The sequence below is a fragment of the Macadamia integrifolia genome, chromosome 10 (assembly GCF_013358625.1).
Source record: "Macadamia integrifolia cultivar HAES 741 chromosome 10, SCU_Mint_v3, whole genome shotgun sequence".
NCBI classification, from domain to species: Eukaryota; Viridiplantae; Streptophyta; class Magnoliopsida; order Proteales; family Proteaceae; genus Macadamia; species Macadamia integrifolia.
The window spans coordinates 4,807,481-4,826,824 of NC_056566.1; the positions used below are offsets into that span (position 1 = coordinate 4,807,481).

Here is a 19,344-nt window from a genome sequence, read left to right on the forward strand (position 1 = left end):
TTGTAAAAGGAAAGTAAAATAAGTAAGTAGATCAATGTCAACATTAGAGATACCAATGTTAGATTGTTTGTTCATGGCCATATAAGCCACGCATCACATAAGAAGGACCACGTCGTTTGTAGGCCTGAGCCAAAAAGATGTTAAAGGTAAAAGATTATAAACATCAAAAAAAAAAGGACCATGCTCCAAGGCCTGATACTTCGATCAAAAAATAAATGTTCCAAATCCTCCGAATCACTCATACTTATTCCATATTCCATCCATCCCTTTTTGCTTGCTTTAATCCAAGAAGGAAACCTCATGCATTGGCCCCAATTAAGGGTATTATTGAGTTTGGTTTCGGTTTAAACGGTGCGGTTCAATCCAGTTCACATTTATTTGGATGAAATCAAAACCGCACCATTTACTAAATGGTTGCACTTTCTGAAACCGCAACCATTTAGTAAACGGTTTCAGTTCCACGGTTTTTAAACTGTGTCGATTTAACGGTTTTAAACGGTTTCGATTTCGGTTTCAGTATATTCCATACGGTTTCTAAACGGTTAGCAATCGGTTTGCTAGTTTATTTGCATGTTTACTAAAATTTACTTTTTGTAATAAACAATTCAATTTTGAGAATGTGAAATACAAACCATTATGTTTTGTTAAAACAACCAAACTACTAAGCAAAAGAAAATATTACATTGAGAAAATAAAATGCAAACAAAACTACTAATGAACACCGGTAGTAGTGGTGGATGATGCTAAAGTAGGAGTAAAAGGCTCTAAAAACACATCTTCCAAGGATTCAAATAATTCCTCTTCATCCGTCTCAGCTATATAAAGGAAGAAAATAATTACTTAAAATATGAAACAAATGTCCAAAGAATTTTATACGAGGTTAAAAGAAAAAATATCACCTCCCAAAAAGTTGGTTACTTAATCGTTATACGGGTTAATCGGATAGGTTTTGACGGTTTAAATGGTTCGATTCTTACGGTTTCAATTCGGTTTGAAACCAATAGGTTAAGCGGTTAAAATGGATCCGAACCATTTAGCTAATTGGCCTGAAACTTGAAAACAGAACCAAACCATTTACTAAACCGTTTTGCGGTTTCGGTGTAAACAGCTCGGTTCGGTTTCAAATTCACATCCTTAGCCCCAATACTTTTTTCTATCATAAAAAAATTGGTAGATAATGAAACACATTTCCCTTTATTAATGATGCAAGTAATCCATCCAGAAATATTGTTATATGTATATAAAACACTAGCACAAATCATAATGGTGATGTTAAGGAAAGGGACGCAAGGCAACACAGGTTCAGTTTGGTAAGAAATCACTTGTTGTTGGATAGGTTGGCAGTATGGATTAGTCCATTGCTCGACAGGACGAAGGATTGAGTGGGAGTTTCGTTTAACATTAGTGAATGTAATTTTGTTCCTATGTGTCCATAAGAAATAGGGTATGATGATGAAAATATCAAAGAAATTAATAAGATTACTATCAGGGATTGTATTAGAATTAAGGAAATACATGATGAGATTCTTAATAGAATTAGGAGATAGATTCTCAGTTCGCAGTCCCAAGGGGCTTACTACCGAAATTCTTAGTAAAGTCACATGAGAGAAAGGTGTGCCACATAGATTCAATTCAAGTTGATTGCGGTAGATTCCACCAGTTGTATCTACATTCATCTATTTTCCCAAGATATCATTAGTGAGAATTCCTCCAAGTACTAATCTCCCAAAAAAAAATATGAAACTTAACTTTGAGTGTCGCCACTAGTATGAGTAAAGAAATAAGCAACTACAGTTTGAGTCCAATTGGGTTAGTAATCAAATCACATTTCAAAAACTTAGCTACCATTTTAGTGGTAAGAACCTTTTTTTTTTTTTTTTTGTTAGAGGTGATATCACCATCTATCAGAGTTACAGTTTATAGGAATTTGCAAGATATCATTTAGTAATGATAATTGGAGTACAAAAGATAATAGACGAGTATTCCAATTATTTTCAATGGTAAAATCACTTACCTTAGTAAGAGAGGAGGAGGGGGAATTGAAACATTAAGATTGGAAATGATGTTGCGGTTAGTAGGGATCCAAGGCTCAGTCCAGAACTTGGTATTATTCAAATTACCAATTTTTCACAAAACCATTTTATTAAAGATTAGGAGAATACTTGTAATGTTGTTCCTGGTGGCAAATCCTTTTTGCCTCAAAGTCTTAGGGTTAAAGATAGGCTCGTTTGAGAAGTATTTATGGTTCAAGATTTACACCCAAAGAGAGTTTTGTTTAGTAATCAACTGCCATCCCATTTTAAGAGCGAGCTTTATTCTGGGTTTCTGAGTCTCTCAAGCCAAGATCACATTCGGATTTTGGAGAGCAGACTCTATGTCAGCCAACGAGGTGGGATTTTTTTGTTTGGCTGTTGTCTCCATTCCAAAAACGCAGATAGATAGAGTCTAATTTCTTGAAAATAACCTTGGAAAATGTAAAATAAGACATGAGGTAAGAAATAATAGAAGAGAGGGCTGATTGAATGAGGACAATTCTCCCTACCAAAGAGAGAAGATTAGATTTCCATATAGGAAGTTTCTTGTCTACCCTATTAACAATATGGCTGAATCTGGTTCTTTTGACTCTATCATGGAAAAGATTAGAAAGATTAGTGCCAAGATTGGTAGAATTATTTTTCATTTCTTATATATCAAGAATGTTAAAATTTGCCTATTTGGAGGGACTATTCACATTAGAGCTTAACGTAATTCTGCTTTTGCCGAAATTGACTGTGAAAAAAAAATAGATCCAAAAAAATGTCAAGAATGCATTTGATTGTTGATCATCTGTGATTGCTTGATAAAAAATAAAAGTATCATCTGCAAAAAATAATGTGAAACCCCAGGGGCTCTACGATCCACCGTGATTCCTTTGAAAATGTTGAGGTCTCTGTATGTACAATAAAGGTGGAAGAGGGCTTCCATGGGAACAATAAAAAGAAAAAGGTTAAGAGGACGCCCTTTTTTATACCGTGGATGGTTCAGAAAATTTAAAAGCAGATCCTCTAAGTTTGATTGAAAAGAGGAGAAGCTGATGAGATAACTAATAATGTCCCCCAATTTTTCACCAAAACCTAGAAAATCAAATAGTCCTCTCAGAAAACCCCATTCAAGTTTGTCATAAGCCTTGGCCATGTCAAGCTTAATAGCAACAAACCGGTTTTCCCTTTGTATTCTTAAGGTAATGAAAAATCTCTTAAGTAATAATAATGTTATCAGTGATTTGTGTCCTAGGAACAAAAGCAGACTAAAAAGGGGATTTAATTTTATGAAGATCACTTTTGAGTCTACAAGTCAAAATTTTGGTAATAATCTTATAAGAAACATAGCACAAACTGATAGGTATGAATTCCTCAACATATGAAGCATCCGCATCTGGAGCCTTGTAGGCACCAATAGAGAACAGAGAGAATACAGACTTACAGATTTCATCAAAGTTGTATTTTATCTAGGAGGTATGCTTCAGAGTTATCTAGAACTGGGGAAAAGAGGCACTCATAAAAGAGGAATCAAGGGGGTTGGATGTAGTGAAGAGGTTGGATAGAAAGGAAGCAAACTCGTTGGCTATGTCACTAGGATTAGATATAATGTTCCCATCCCTTGACCTGATGGATTCAATAGATTTCTTACTATTATTGAGTTTGGCCACATAATGGTAGAATTTGGTATTACGAAGATCCCTGTGAAACGTAAATATATCTGGAATCAAAATTTTTCTTCGGCCTCCAAAATCCATTCAAGTTTATAGGAAATAGATGAGTTATTAGAAGGGGAGGTTAGAAAGATTTTCCATATCCAGGAGCTTTTCAAATTATTAATGTGGCCAAAAGGGGTATAGTTCCATCAAGAGAATTAATATCTGGAAAATTGAATATAGCAATTGGGATTGATATATTTTGGGATTTTTCCTTTTATTGGAATGATATGGATATTGAACGATTCTATTGGGCTTGATATGTGAATGCAATTTTCCCTTATTTGGATTAATATTTGGAAATAATTATTTCATTGAATTTGATATATATGAATGAGATTTACCCTTTATTGAAATGGTATTGGAAATTTAATGATACTATTGATATTGGAATCGAGTCCTTATCTCTCACTGAATTAAATTACTGAGAGGTGAATGGAATCATTCTCCTTTCATGGGAATTGGTACTTGAAATGTGATTGAATCCATTCATAAATGATATATAAATGATTGAATAATTGATATGAATATATTATATGTCTGAGATTCAGCTGATCGTCTGTGGGGATTGTTGCATTGGAATTGACATTGAAGAGGAAGAGGATGTTAACGCACTAAAAATTGAATATGAATGAGAATTTCCGTCTATTGAAATGATATTGGAAAGTGATATCTGTTAATGAGATTTTCCCTTTTATTGAAAAATATTAGAAATTGAATAAATTTCAATAAAATTGTGCATGTAGATTGAAAGGCTTTGGAAATATTGTATTTATGTTTTGGTTAGATTCTACATATCGAATCTTTATTTCACGTTTTCTTTCTCTACCTTGAGAACTTCTGTTTTTATTTTCACAGATTCATTTTTAAACCACCCTTACAAAATTAAGATTGTATCCTTATCAAAGGTGCTACCAACTACCAAGGTGATTCCAACCCAAGTGAGAGTTTTCCTGAGACACCTTACCCATGACAATTCACCAATGTGAGGTTTATCTCTCAAGGTTATTTAATTCAATATGTTGGAGAAATTTTTTTTTTTTTTTATTGTGATGAATTATTATTATTACGAAGGTATGTTATTTTTCCAAATATCACAATAACATAGATTCTAACAGATTCTTACATGGACAACTACTCTCATTTTATTCAATAGAATGAAAAACACCATCTTCTTCGCGTTGTGTCCATATCCTTGGAGAATAATATTTGGTATCGTCTCAACCATATGTACTCTTAAATTGAAGTTTAACCTTGGTATTTATGGATGTTAACTGGGACGGCACCAATAATCAGGATGGGTCTTAACTAGTTCCATCTCTTGGGAGCTAAGATTATGACCATCTCAAAATAACTAATTGGTTCAGGACTTTAGAATCAGTTAAAAATTAGTGATTGGACAGTCAGATTCCTATTTTTAATTGGTTTTTATCAATATTAATGATAAAAGTTAGGGTTTGTATCGCTATCTGATTGTGCGGCCACTGCACCAGCGTGAGAGCCAATAAGAGAAAGTGGACAAGCATCCAAACCAAGGGGTAGGGGGTCTTTTTGCCACCCGTGTCGGGCATAGGGAGTGCGATCAGGTAGGGATCTTTTTCCCTAAAGGTATATGGATTTCAATGGTAAGTCCAACTCTTGATGTGGCTCATTCATCCATGGCTGTTGTGGTGTCAATGGCAATTGCATTGCGGCTAGCCTTGGCTTTAATGCATCATGCTCAGTGCACATGGGATGAGAGAGATATGTATGCAACCTAGTCTCACTTTGCGAAGAGAATATTTCTACTATTAGGTCACAATGAAGCAACGTTACTTCTGGAACGGGACATGCCTTGTACTTTTTATTTTTAAAATGCACAACCTCTACCAATGGTTCCCAAACTGCTTGTCTTTTAATTTTCCTCGTAAACACAAAATGCATAGATGTTTTTACATTATGACTGTTAAAAGAAGCTTTGAAGCTTGAATTGAGAGATATTGCTCCACTATTTTCAAGCTAATCCACATACTAAAACTAAAGCCTGATGGCTTGATTTGCTTCGATTTTTATTTCAATTTTAGATTGATTTCATGAAATAGCCGACAAATAGATTTTTCGTTAAGAAATTGAAATTGTTTTAGTTGTGATGATATGGTGGTGGGGTCATGATACTGGTGTGTGACCATTACAAGAAGAATAAAGGTTATATCTTATTTTTAATATGAAATTCCTGCTTTGTCCATCAAAGTAACCATGTTCATTAAAGAGCAATAGTGAAATCAAATAGAATAGAAATTTTGAAATAGCCCATTTGGTCATTAGAGAGCAAGAGTGAAATTAAATGGAACAAAAATTCTGAAATAGCTAGGAAGCAAAATGCAGTTGAACACTGGCACTCGAGAGGTCTGTTTTCAAGACTCTCGTTCCTCGAATCCTCGTCTTGTCCCCTCCTTTTATATCGCCATTTGTTTTCCTCATCTTGTCCCCCTCAAGAAAAAAATAATAATGAAAATAAAAATCCTCTGTCAAATAATCAATCATTAAATAATAAGAGACAGAGAGAAAGGACTATGAAAAAACAAGACACAGAGCAGATCTAACGTCTATCATCATATTGTTCAATAACATAAACAATCACAATTCCTAGCTATTGATTATAAACATATTCCATTGATTTCCCAAATTCTATAACTACTTTACAAATGATGATGAAATTAAATAGATCCAACTCCAAGTGCCTGAATAACTCTCAAGGAAATAGATACTAGGTATATTGCCAAAAGCCCTGCTCCCAAAAACCCATCAATCTTCATGTTTCTCTTTGGCAGAATAACAAGAGCCCAAACCAAACCAGCCACCAATAAGGCTAGTGTCTCCAAGAGAAGTGGATCTTTAGGTATCAAAACACTAGATGGATATGCAAGCCAACATGAGACAACTAGTGACATGCCCAACCCCACCAATATGTTGAAGGTGGGTCCTGCATAACACCCTGACATTGCCACCTGGACTCCATCTGACCCACCATTCACAGCCACCATTGTACAATTTGTTATCAAATCCCCTAGTGAGTTTCCCCAAGCAAGCACTGTCAGCCCTAGAATTGAAGGGCTCACCCCAATTACATAACCAAGTGAAATTAGTAACCCAATCAATTCCTGAGCTATCATATAACTCCAAGTTACGCTCATCAAGAAACCTGCAACAAGCCATGGTAAGATATATTTCTTTGGAGGACTCTCTTTCTCTGTTGTCAGGAATGCAAGTATCCCAAAAGTAATCCCTATCAACCCACCAATTACATATACCACAAGGCCTTCTCTAGAACCTATACTGCTTCCCTTCTCTGAGTTCCAAAGGGCTCCCAAGAGAACTGGTGCTAATGTAACTGAAGCAACTGCAAAGGGCTTGGACCATCTCTCCTCACTAACAACAGGAATGGTCAATCTCCTTGGTAAGTACAGAGGCAACCCTACTACAATATTGTACAATAACCTACCAAAAGAAGCTCTACAACCAGCTTCTTCTTCTTTCTTATGACAATAACCTTCAAGATCATCCTTTTCACAATTTCCTAAAATGGGTTCACTCAATTCACCACCAGAATCAATCCCAAAGTCCTCTGTGTTCCTACTCCTGTGGAAATGCATGAAGTAGACAACAAGGACATAAATGAAATACAGAGAAACAAAAGCCACTGCTCCCCAAATATTGATTGCTCCAATAATCATAATAGAAATCAATGACACAACCCCTAAAAGCAAGAAGCAAATATCTCTTACAAAATCAGATTTATCAATTAAACTCTGATGAGGCCCCATGAAAGTGCTTATGATTCCAACTACAACACAGGAAACAAAGAGAGCACCCCCTACTACACTGTTGAGACCCACACGACGAGCCCCAGTTCCAGTGAAGGAAACTAGACTAGCAAACCCATCTGGTGCTCCGTTGCCCAGAGAAAGAAGAGTGACCCCAGCTATGGCAGGAGAGAGCTTCAAAACCCTTGATAAGCTCTCAAGAGAAGAGCAGAAGTACTCAGAAGCTGTGTTTCCAAGAAGGTAAAACAGAAGAATAAGCCAGATTGACAGAATAGAATAGCCCAAAGGGGGCCATCGCCCACAAATGCAATAGAAGAGATAGAGATAATCAAGAAAGCCTTGAGAGACACATGGGTTATTGGATTGAATGAATGAGCAGATCGATTTGTAGTCTTTTAGCCTCCGCAAACCATCACAAACAGGGTTTGTTCTGCCATTGAAGAGCTGGGAAGTAGTGGAAAGAGGAGACCCTTGCGGTTTGATGAAGGAAAGAGAGATTGACAGAAACGAGAAGATTAGGAAGACTAGAAGACAGGTCTTGAGATGGGTCTTAGAAACTTCAGTAGCCATTAAGAAAAGCCGAAAAGAAACCTTTGACCAGGAAATTGGGTACATATCATGGTCTTAGAGAGAAAAAATGGGTATTACGAAGATTTTTCAGAGAAGTTGTTTTCCAGATGTGGTATACCGTAAACAGAGTGAAGAAATCTAACCTTTTGCTTATGGTGGGATGAACACTCTGATCCGGGCCCCTTCTGGTTTCTTGTTTTGAGAAGCCATTGCAGCTTTTCTCAAGGTCTATTTAATGGTGGTGGGTTGCGAACCATCAGATAAGTTTTAATTACACGTGGCTCATCTACAACAAATGGCAGTTGCTGGGCCACAATGACTTTATGCACAAAAAAAAAAAAAAATGGTGCCAGTGGTTTGACGAATTATCCAATATTTAGATTTCAGTCCTAATTGGGTCGGGTTCATTTGTAATTGGGTCCCTTAGGATTATGAGAAAATCATGCAACCTCTTACCTCTTACTGATGCAGAGATTTTTAGCATAGAAGATGCCTACCTCTAAATTAGGGGTGTCAACTAGTCGGGTAGATTCGATCTCGATCGGACCTAATCGAGTTTAAAGATTTTCAAGGGCTACACTATGTCTGTCCATTTAACTAATTGGGCTTAGTTAGTGAGGACATGGTATACTTTATACTTGGTCGGTCAGTCGGTCTTGGGTTATAATCAGACTACTAAAATTAAACCTTAATCGGGTTTTAGTCGGGCCTTAACTGAGCTACAGACCTGTTTAGCATTAAACGGACTTTAATCGACTTTTAAATGGGTCCTATTTAAAATGCTCTCTTATATTCCAGCCCACTTAATTATAATTATGCAAACCCAAAAAAATGACAAGAAATCAAGAGTCAAAACCAACCATTTCATTTTCTTATTTATTTTTAGCTAATTCACTTTAACCAGACGAGAAATCAAATATTTGTAAAACTTTTTAACGATTTGACCTATGTTAACCAAACTCGTCGATTGTAAATTCATTTACCCTCATTCAAATATATCCATCACAATGCTTTAATTTTATTTTAATTATCCATCTCCCCATGAATCCATCTATCTATAATTGCACTATTCTCTTAACCTTATCCATGAATACATGTTCTAACAATTAAATGATGTCAATGAAAATTCAATTAAGACACCAAAATTTTGATACATCATGATCATGCAAGCATCTCTACAATTAAAATATTTAAAAGCATCACAAAAAATTCATAAATTTCATCCAAGCACCCTCATAATTAAAATATTTAGAAACATCATAAAAAATCCTAAATTGTTATCCAAGCATCCCACAATTAAAATATTTAAAAATATCACAAAAAAAATCTTAAATTCGTATTCAAGCATCCCCAAAATTAAATATTTAGATACATGACCTAAAAATATCCTGATTTCATTTAACCTCAAGTGTTTTAACGTTGGAGTGCTTCAACATTAGTTCCACCTAATAGATGAAGCATAAAAAACTTCTTACATTGAGAACATAAATATTAGTAAATATAAAGATAAAAGATAGCGAATATGTCATAACCAAAGAACAAGAATGATAATAAATGTGGAATGTCACCTAACAGACTAAACATTAGCTACCATAGAGGCATTAGAAGATATTTTATGTAGGTTCTGCAATAATATTAGTATCACCACTCCCATTCAAAGATAACACATCCTACAAAGAATCAGTCAAATCATTGGCATCATCAACCGGTTCAGCTTTAAGTGTACAAAATGAACAAGAGAACATGTAAGACATTAAGAATATGATAAAAAAATGAGATAAAGTAACATTTGTTTAACGGATGAAAAATGTATATTTAAATTTTCAGAAATTACCTTTAAAGTCTACTCCGAACATCCAATCTCGAAGGCAAATCAACGCTTTAGCATTTGTAGGCAATAACTTCTATATTTGTTAATGACTCTACCTCCAACACTAAAAACAGATTCAGAAGCAATAGTTGATACTAGAACAGCCAACACATCCCGCGTCATCCGAGTAAGATCACGATATTTTGCTCCTTATGATTTCCAAAAGACCAATACATCATAATGCTTGATCAGATCTTTAATCCTTGGCTCTTCTAGATATAAATTTAATTCAAATTTATCTTGTATTACATTAGTATTGAAACTCTCATACATGGATAGCTCCAACAAAACAAAAGAATCAACATGAATAATGTAATATATTGAATTAGAATATATGTTTTAAACTACAAAAAAAAATAAAAAGAAAAAGAAAAAACATAATGATTTATACCTACCAATCTAAAACATCTTCAATTGTATTGGTCTCAATAGCATGTGGCTGTAATCCCCTCTCTTCCTCAGTCACTTCATGCACCGGTACTCTTCAAAGAGTCGTGCTAAGGTCGAATTTACAAGGTAAAAATTTTTCAATGCTATTGAATCCGAACTGTGCATCTTATCAAAAGCATACCTAACAAAGATTAGCTTGTAACGAGGGTCAAATACAACTACAATAGTTAAAATGATGCTATATGAGTCCCAATATTTGTTAAACTTCTTTTTCATCTGTTGTGCCATCTTCTTCATATAGTCTTCTCCCTAATTTATTGTTTCCAACAAATACAAATGTATCTTCCATACATTACGAAAATACAAATTTGTTGTTGGGTACTTTGATCCAGACAATAATTCAGTAATGTCATTAAAAGGCTTAAAAGTTTTGCATAAGTATCAACATTTTTTCCAATCCTCATTGCTTGGATACACTTTAAAGTTTTTATCCACCAACTCTAGTTGTTGAAATGTAGTCTGATAGATGATGACAGAATTAAGCATGGGATAAGTCGAGTTCTACCTTGTGAAAACATCTCCATGCAACCCTTTCTGACTTGGTATATCCATTTGCTTGTAGTATTTAAGAAACTTTACTCTCCTTGCTTGAGATGACTTCACATATGCTACACTTGATCGAATAAAATGTACAGATTCATCAATGAACTTCAAATCATCTTATACAATTAGGTTCAATATGTAAGCATAACATCTGTTGTGAAAAAACTCACCACTACATAGCAATGCCTTTTTCAATACCAAACATTTTTTCAAATACTCAATAAAACAAATGTTAGCTCCAGCATTATCTAAGGTAACAGAGAACAATTTCTTCTCAATGCCCCAATCCAACAACATATTTGAATGGGTTCCAGGCCCTTCTGGTTTCTTGTTTTGAGAAACCATTAGCAGCCTTCCTCAAGGTCTATTTAATGGTGGTGGGTTGCAAACCACCATGTCAATTTTAATTACACATGTCTCATCTACAACAAATGGCAGTTGCTAGAAAGTGCAAACAAAACTTTCTTCTCATCATGTGTAACAACAGGGCCACAGTGATAGTGATTTGGATGAATCGTCCAATATTTAGATTTCATTCGTAATTGGGTCTCTGGTTAGGATAATGATAAAATCATGCAACCTGTTATTGATGCAGAGATTTTTAGTATCGTTAAAAGTATGCCTCCCTCTAAATCATCAGGACCCAATGGTTTCTCTAGTGGTTTCTTCCATTCAATATGGATTATAATTGGAGCTCAAGTCTCTATGGCTGTCAAAGCTTTTTCTTTCCTAGGACTTTTGCGCGGAATGGTCCGATTGATAACACTTTTGTTCTCAATTCAATGATTCTGTTTGGGGGTGATTTTTTTTTATGATTTTTGTGATTTCTAAGATCAAGATCACCGATTGGTAAGCCGTCAAGGAAGTAATTTTAAAATTAACTCAGATCAAAATCAACGATTGGTGACAAAATTAAAAAAATTCACTTTCGCCTGTAACCTAATAATTGCAAAATTACCATTTCACGTTTGCCTTTTTTGACCTCCACAACCATTATAGAAACATGGGCATCTAGTTCAGTTTTTGACCACTTTGGTGACTCTGCTTCATTGATTGAAATAGTTGCCATTTTATCTAAATTCTAATACGGACATAATATAACACATTCAATCATTATACTTGCACAAATAATTAAAAAAAATATTGATTGTATGAAATAACATTTGGTCATGATCTAAAACCAATAAAGTTTAATTTGATTTTAAGTAAAGAACAAAGAAAATAGTAAACAAAAGTGAAGCTTCAGCTAGGGTAGAGGAAGGGGTTTGGGCAAAAGATGGTGTAGAAACTAGGTAGTGCAAAAGCATAAAATGTCCTTTGCCAGGTTAAAGGGATTTTTTCCATGAAAAGACGAAGAAGAAACTTTGCATTTACGGGAGAGGGTAGATTGATTTACAATTCCATTCAATAAAGTTCAATTATTCTGATGAGTAGTGGTGGGTGTCTACTTCAAGTGAGCTACAGAATCTGTAGTTCTTTTTTTCTTTTTTTTTGCTTGCTCTCAAGTCAAGCGTCTAAGATGGGAACTCTTATTTCTATTGTTCGTTGATGCAATACTTCATTATGTTTTGTTTATTACTGATGCAATTAGGCAATGAAGAGAAGGAATCCTCCAAAACGTTTAACAAATATGCTTTATTTCTAACATAAAACTGCTACCCACTACCCATTGCTTGAAGAGAATCCATATTGATTGGGCATGATAATCCTCTAACCACTGAAAGCCAAGGTTTTATACTGAACAGTGCATTAATCCCAAACATTATATAGATCAGCAAAGGGAAAATAGAGAGAGAGAGAGAGAGAGAGAGAGAGAGACCTAAGGGGAGTCTTCCTTGTGGAGTTATGCTTGAGAGAAATTTTAGATGAGGAAGACATTTTCCTTGTGGAGGACTCCATGGGAGATTTGAGAGGAGGAAGACATTTAGCTTGAAAAGGTCTCATAATAGAAAAAAATTGAGAAAAAGTTTTTTGAGGAGGTATCAGGTGAATTTGCCAAAAAACATCGAGGGACCATCTATTTCGTAAGTGATTTGCTTCACGAGTTTTGTTTCGGCGCGATGAAAGCAGATTTTTTATGCTCTGCAATTCCTAATTTTGGGGGGTGGGCCAATTGGGGCCGGTCTGATTCCTACGAACATAAAATCAAACTGGTTTTATCAAACAAAATTCTACTCCCAATCTATTCCCATGAAACAAAGATCAATGAAATCAAGAATCGGGAGTGATGTCAGTTGGGCCCTAAATGATACTTACATCATTTTTATCCCAAAGGTACAACACCTCTCTTTTATTAATGATTTTTTTCCTATCAATTTGTGCAACTTCACTTACAAGATTATTTCAAAATTATCACTAGAAGGTTAAGGGGTGTTTTGCATAAAATTATTTGTTTCAATTAGAATAGTTTTATCAAGGGTAGGCACATTCAGGATAATGTGTTGTTATGTCATGAGATCCTTCATTGCATCAACAAGAAAAAGAAGGGGAAATGTGGATGGATGTCTATAAAATTGTATATGAATAAAGCATGTGAGAGGCTGGAACGGGCTTTTATGAGAAAAACTCTTGAGGCTTATCGTTTTCATGTTGATTGGATTAGAAGAGTGATGTTTTGTGTTGAATTTGTGTCTATTTTTTTTCTTCTCAATGGATCTCTTCTTTCTCATCTATTCCCACAAGAGGTCTTCGGCAAGGGGACCCTCTATCCCCATATCTATTTGTGATTTGTGTTGAAGTCCTCTCTTCTCACCTTCTTCATGCTCAAAATCATAAATTCATTCATGGCATTCGCATTGGTAGAGGTTGTGAACCCATTTCACATGTGGCTTTTGCAGATGACCTGATTCTGTTTGGTCAGGCTAATGAATGTGAAGCCCGAGCCTTAACAAAATTATTCAACAATATTGTCATTATTCAGGTCCATGCACTAATATTCTCAAATCCAAAGCTCAATTCAGCCCTAACGTTCCTAATTTCCTTAAAAGAAAATTATTTGATTTTTTTCACATATCTCCAACTTCTCCTTTGGATTTATATTTGGTAATTCCTTATGAGGGGAAGAGGATCACTAAGGATCATTGCTCTGGGCTTTTGGCCCATGTCAATGCTCGTCTCAGCCATTGGAAATCCAAGTTTCTCAGTGTGGTGGAAAGACATACTTTGATTCAATCTATTTTATCATCTACCCCGCAATACTATATGTCCTATTTTAAACTTCATGTGGCAATCCTACTGCTCCATTTCCCCTTCATTTCCAAGCCCCTACAAAGGTTGCAAAGTTGATAGATCATTCAACTATGACTTGGTATTCTTCGGTTGTTTATCATTGGTGGTCCCTGGATATTGCTGAGATCATTCTTTCTATTTCTTTATCAAGCATTGCTTCAGATGATCACTTTGTTAGATCAAACACCAAAAAACACGAATAATAAAGAGATCGTACGACAGAGATTTAACGAGGTTCACACACCAGGGTGGTGTGCTACGTCCTCGGGCGAAGAAGAAGATAATTCACTATGCAGAAGAGAAATTACACCCTAGCAGAGGCGAGGAAAAACTCGCCCTGAAACCCTAGTTGCGTGAAAACCCTGGAATACAATGACTTTCTCAACAAACAACAGTACATTATATATACTCCAAATCACAGGTCGACCCATCGGGTCGCGATCGATCCGATCGAACCATACCCCCCGCACCCCCATACGAGATCAGTGATGGGCTCCGAGTTTGGGCCTATCGACCCAACCCCTCTGCTTCCATCACAGATCTCAGAAAATTTTCCATTCGGGTCGCCACCAAAATATGTCGGATCGGGTCAATCTTCAAAACGGGTCAAGAATTCGTGACAAACTTAACAAATCTCCACCTTGGCTTGAATTCTCCTCCAACAGATAAACAAATAGCTAATATCTTCATCTTCTCCAATAGCCCTCTAAAGGGTTAAACTCAAACACGACAAACACCAAGTAAGTTCGAGCAATGCTCAAACTTACCAACACATAAAGGCTTAGTCAACATATCAGCTGGATTATCTTCAGTACCAATCTTCAACACTTGAATATTACCTTGAGCAATTATCTGTTTTATGAAATGATACCGAACATCAATGTGCTTTCTCCTCTCATGATACATTGGATCTTTAGTTAAGTGAATAGCACTCTGGCTATCACAATGGACAACAGTCACCCTATGATCCATGCTGAGTTCTCCCAACAAACCTCTAAGCCAAATAGCTTCTTTAATTGCCTCAGTCACTGCCATATACTCTGCTTCAATAGTAAATAATGCAGCTGTAGCCTGTAAAGTAGCTTTCCAACTAACCGTACTTCCTCCAAAAGTAAATACATAGCCTGTGAGTGACCTCCTCTTGTCAAGATCACTTGCATAATCTGAATCAACATAACCAGATAAATTATCACCATTCCTCCCAAACTCCAAACAAACACCAGAGGTCCCTTTCAAGTACCTAAGTATCCACTTCACTGCTTCCCAATGAGCTTTACCTGGACATGACAAATATCTGCTCACCACACTGACAGCTTGTGAAATGTCAGGATAAGTGCAAACCATAGCATACATAACGGAGCCAACTGCACTAGAGTATGGAACACGTGACATGTACTCCACCTCTTCATCTGTCTTAGGTGATAGAGCAGTTGAAAGTCTAAAGTGAGATGCAAGAGGAGTAGTTACAGGTTTGGCATTTTTCATGCCAGAACGATTCAATACCTTATCAGTGTACTTTTGTTGAGATAGCCACAGTTTTCCTGCTTTTCTATCCATCTTGATCTCCATACCAAGGATCTTCCTTGCTGCCCCCAAATCTTTCATCTCAAATTCAGAACTTAATTGTTCCTTCAACCTATTGACCTCATTCCTATCTTTTGCTGCAATCAACATATCATCAACATAAAGCAACAAATATATGAATGACCCATCAGAGAGCTTTCTGAAATAAACACAACAGTCATATTGACACCTAAAGTGTCTAAAACTAGCCATAACTGAATCAAACCTTTTACACCACTGTCTAGGAGACTGTTTCAAACCATATAGGGACTTCTTCAACAAGCATACATGGTCCTCCTTACCTTCAATAACAAACCCTTCAGGTTTATGCATATAAATCTATTCTTCTAGTTCACCATGCAAGAATGTTATTTTCACATCAAGTTGCTCCAAGTCTAAATCATGCATAGCAACTAAAGCAAGTAGAACACGAATAGAACTATGCTTAACAATAGGTGAGAAAACATCATTAAAATCAATTCCTTGTACCTGACTATAGCCCTTTGCAACTAAACGTGCCTTGTACCTAGCATCTTCAACACCTGAGGCAGATTCCTTCTTCTTGAATACCCATTTGCAACCAATAATTTTCTTCCCTGTTCTCCGCTTCATAAACTCCCAAGTCTGATTTTTATGAAGAGATTCCATCTCCTCATTCATGATAATCAACCATTTTGTAGAATCAATTGAAGCAACAGCTTCAAAATATGTTGCAGGCTCACTATTTTCAATTGTATCTGCAGCAGACAATGCATAAACAACAAATTCAACATGCCCATACTTTTGTGATTATCTAATATTCCTCCTTGGTCTATCCTTGGCAATGTTGTACCGCTCTACTTCTTGATTCTCTTGAGCATCATCTCCTTCAGTAAAAGTAGGTAGTTGGACTAAAGTAGATTGTGCTTTGTTTGAAGATGAACCATCAATTTCAAACTCCACCTTCTCTCTAGATTTTTCTTGACCTTCATCACAATGAATAGGAGTTTCTTTCCTAGGATGCAACATAGTAGATTTATCAAAAGTAACATCTCTGCTAATAAGAAATTTTGAAGACTTTGGATCAAGACACCACAACCTGTATCCTTTCACTCCAGATCCATACCCAAGAAAAATGCATTTCTTAGCCCTAGGTTCCAACTTCCCTTCATTTACATGTGCATAACAGGACATCCAAATACTTTTAAATTTGAGTAGTCTGCAGGTTTACCTAACCAAAGTTCTTCTGGGGTCTTGCACTCAATAGCTGTGCAAGGAGATCGATTCACCAATAAGGTTATTGTGTTAACTGCTTCTGCCCAGAACTCCTTGCCCAATCCTGCATTTGATAACATACACCTTGCCTTTTCTAACAAGGTTTTATTCATACGCTCTGCCACTCCATTATACTGGGGTGTTTTAACAACTGTATGGTGTCTTGCAATAGCTTCATTTTTGCAGAACTCATTAAAGTCACCTTCACAAAACTCTAGGCCATTATCGGTTCTCAACCTTTTAATTTGTTTCCCGTTCTGCTTCTCAAGAAAATTCTTCCACTATTTGAAAGTGACAAATACTTCATTTTTGTGCTTCAAGAAATAAACCCAAACCTTCCTAGAGAAATCGTCAATGAAAGTAAGCAAGTATCTTGCACCAGCCCCCTTTAAAGCAACCCTGGAGGGCCCCCATAGGTCTGAATGAATGTAGTCCAAAGTTCCCTTGGTCCTGTGAATAGCAGTACTGAAACTAACTCTTTTCTGCTTCCCAAACACACAATGCTCACAGAACTCCATTGCTCATGTACTCTGACCACACAACAAGCCCCTTTTACTTAATGATGCCATCCCTCTTTCACTCATATGGCCTAACCTTATGTGTCATAAATTTGTGACATCTGATTCAGACATAGATGATGAAGCTGCTACAACAGACCCAGTGACTGTAGTACCCTGCAACACATACAAACTGCCAACCTTGATTATTTTTATCAATAAGAGAACACCCTTGTTGATCTTCATGACTCCACCTTCAGCTGTATACCTGCACCCATTTGAATCAAGAGTGCCTAAACTGATGAGATTCTTCTTCAAATCAGGGACATGCCTGACATTAGACAAGGTTCTGACAATGCCATCATACATCTTGATATTGATCGTTCCCATTCCAATAGTCTTACAAAAAGCATTATTTCTCATCAACACAACTCCACCTCGAACTGATTCGTATGTGAAAAACCATTCACGATTGGGACACATATGGTAAAAACAATCAGAGTCAAAAATCCATTCATCCTGTGATCTAACTTTATCATCAATCACCAAAAGCATATCAGACTCACTCTCATATTCAGCAATACTAGCTTCTGCAGAATCATCTCTTTTCTGTTGATTTTGAGCACCACCACCTGCCTTCTGCTTATTTAAAAGCTTATAGCATTTAGATTTAATATGTCCATTTTTCTTACAGTAATTGCAGGTTAAATTCTTGTGCTTAGATTTTGATCTAGCCTTCTTTTTGTCACCATCTGAACCCCTTTCATTCGTTCTCCCTCTATCTACCAAACCAACACCATTAGATTTATTGGTAGATGTCAACTCATCATCAATCTTCTGCTTGCTTTGCAGATTTGTTTTGACATCTTCAATAGAGATTGTCTCTCTACCATAAATCATGGTATCTCTAAAATGCTTATAAGATGGAGGCAGAGAACATAACAATAATAAGGCCAAATCTTCATCGTCTATTTTAACATCTATCCTTTTTAAATCAGTAACAATAGAATTGAACTCAGATATATGGGATTTAATAGAAGTACCTTCACCCATATGAAGGGTATACAGTTGTTGCTTCAATCTCAACCTATTGGTGAGGGATTTGGTGAGATAGAGGTTCTCTAACTTCACTCATAACTCTGCAGCCGTTTTCTCTGAGAGAACTTCCTGTAGAACATCATTCGAAAGACACAATTGAATAGTTGAAAGGGCTTTATCATCCAAATCGTTCCAATCATCATCGGACATAGTTGCAGGTTTCTTCGTCTTCCCAAATATTATTTTCTTCAAACCCTGCTGTGTGAAAACAACCATCATTCGAACCTGCCATAAACTAAAATTGATGTTTCCGTCAAACCTATCAATATCGTATTTCGTTGAAGTCATGGATCGAAGTAACCTGCCTCTGATACCAGTTTGTTAGATCAAACACCAAGAAACACGAATAATAAAGAAACCGTACGATAGAGATTTAACGAGGTTCACACACCAGAGTGGTGTGCTACGTCCTCGGGCGAAGAAGAAGATGATTCACTATGCAGAGGAGAAATTACACCCTAGAAGCGGCGAGGAAAAACTCGCCCTGAAACCTTAGCTGCGTGAAAACCCTGGAATACAATGACTTTCTCAACAAGCAACAGTACATTATATATAAACTCCAAATCGCGGTTCGACCCATCGGGTCGCGATCGATCCGGTCAAACCATACCGCGGGGGCTACGCCCCTGCACCCCCATACGAGATCAGTGATGGGCTCCGAGCTTGGGCCAATAGCCCAAGCCCTCTGCTTCCATCACAGATCTCAGAAAATTTCTCATTCGGGTCGCCACCAAA

General features: G+C 36.4%; 1 protein-coding gene across 1 annotated transcript; it reads right to left on the reverse strand.

Moving 5' to 3' along the window:
• Positions 1 to 6,288: 6,288 nt before the first annotated feature.
• LOC122091049 (cation/calcium exchanger 1-like) lies at positions 6,289 to 8,320 on the reverse strand. Its single transcript, XM_042660862.1, has one exon. The coding sequence runs from the start codon at positions 8,149 to 8,151 to the stop codon at positions 6,430 to 6,432; it is 1,722 nt and encodes a 573-aa protein (XP_042516796.1). The 5' UTR covers positions 8,152 to 8,320; the 3' UTR covers positions 6,289 to 6,429.
• Between the last annotated feature and the right edge of the window lie 11,024 nt (positions 8,321 to 19,344).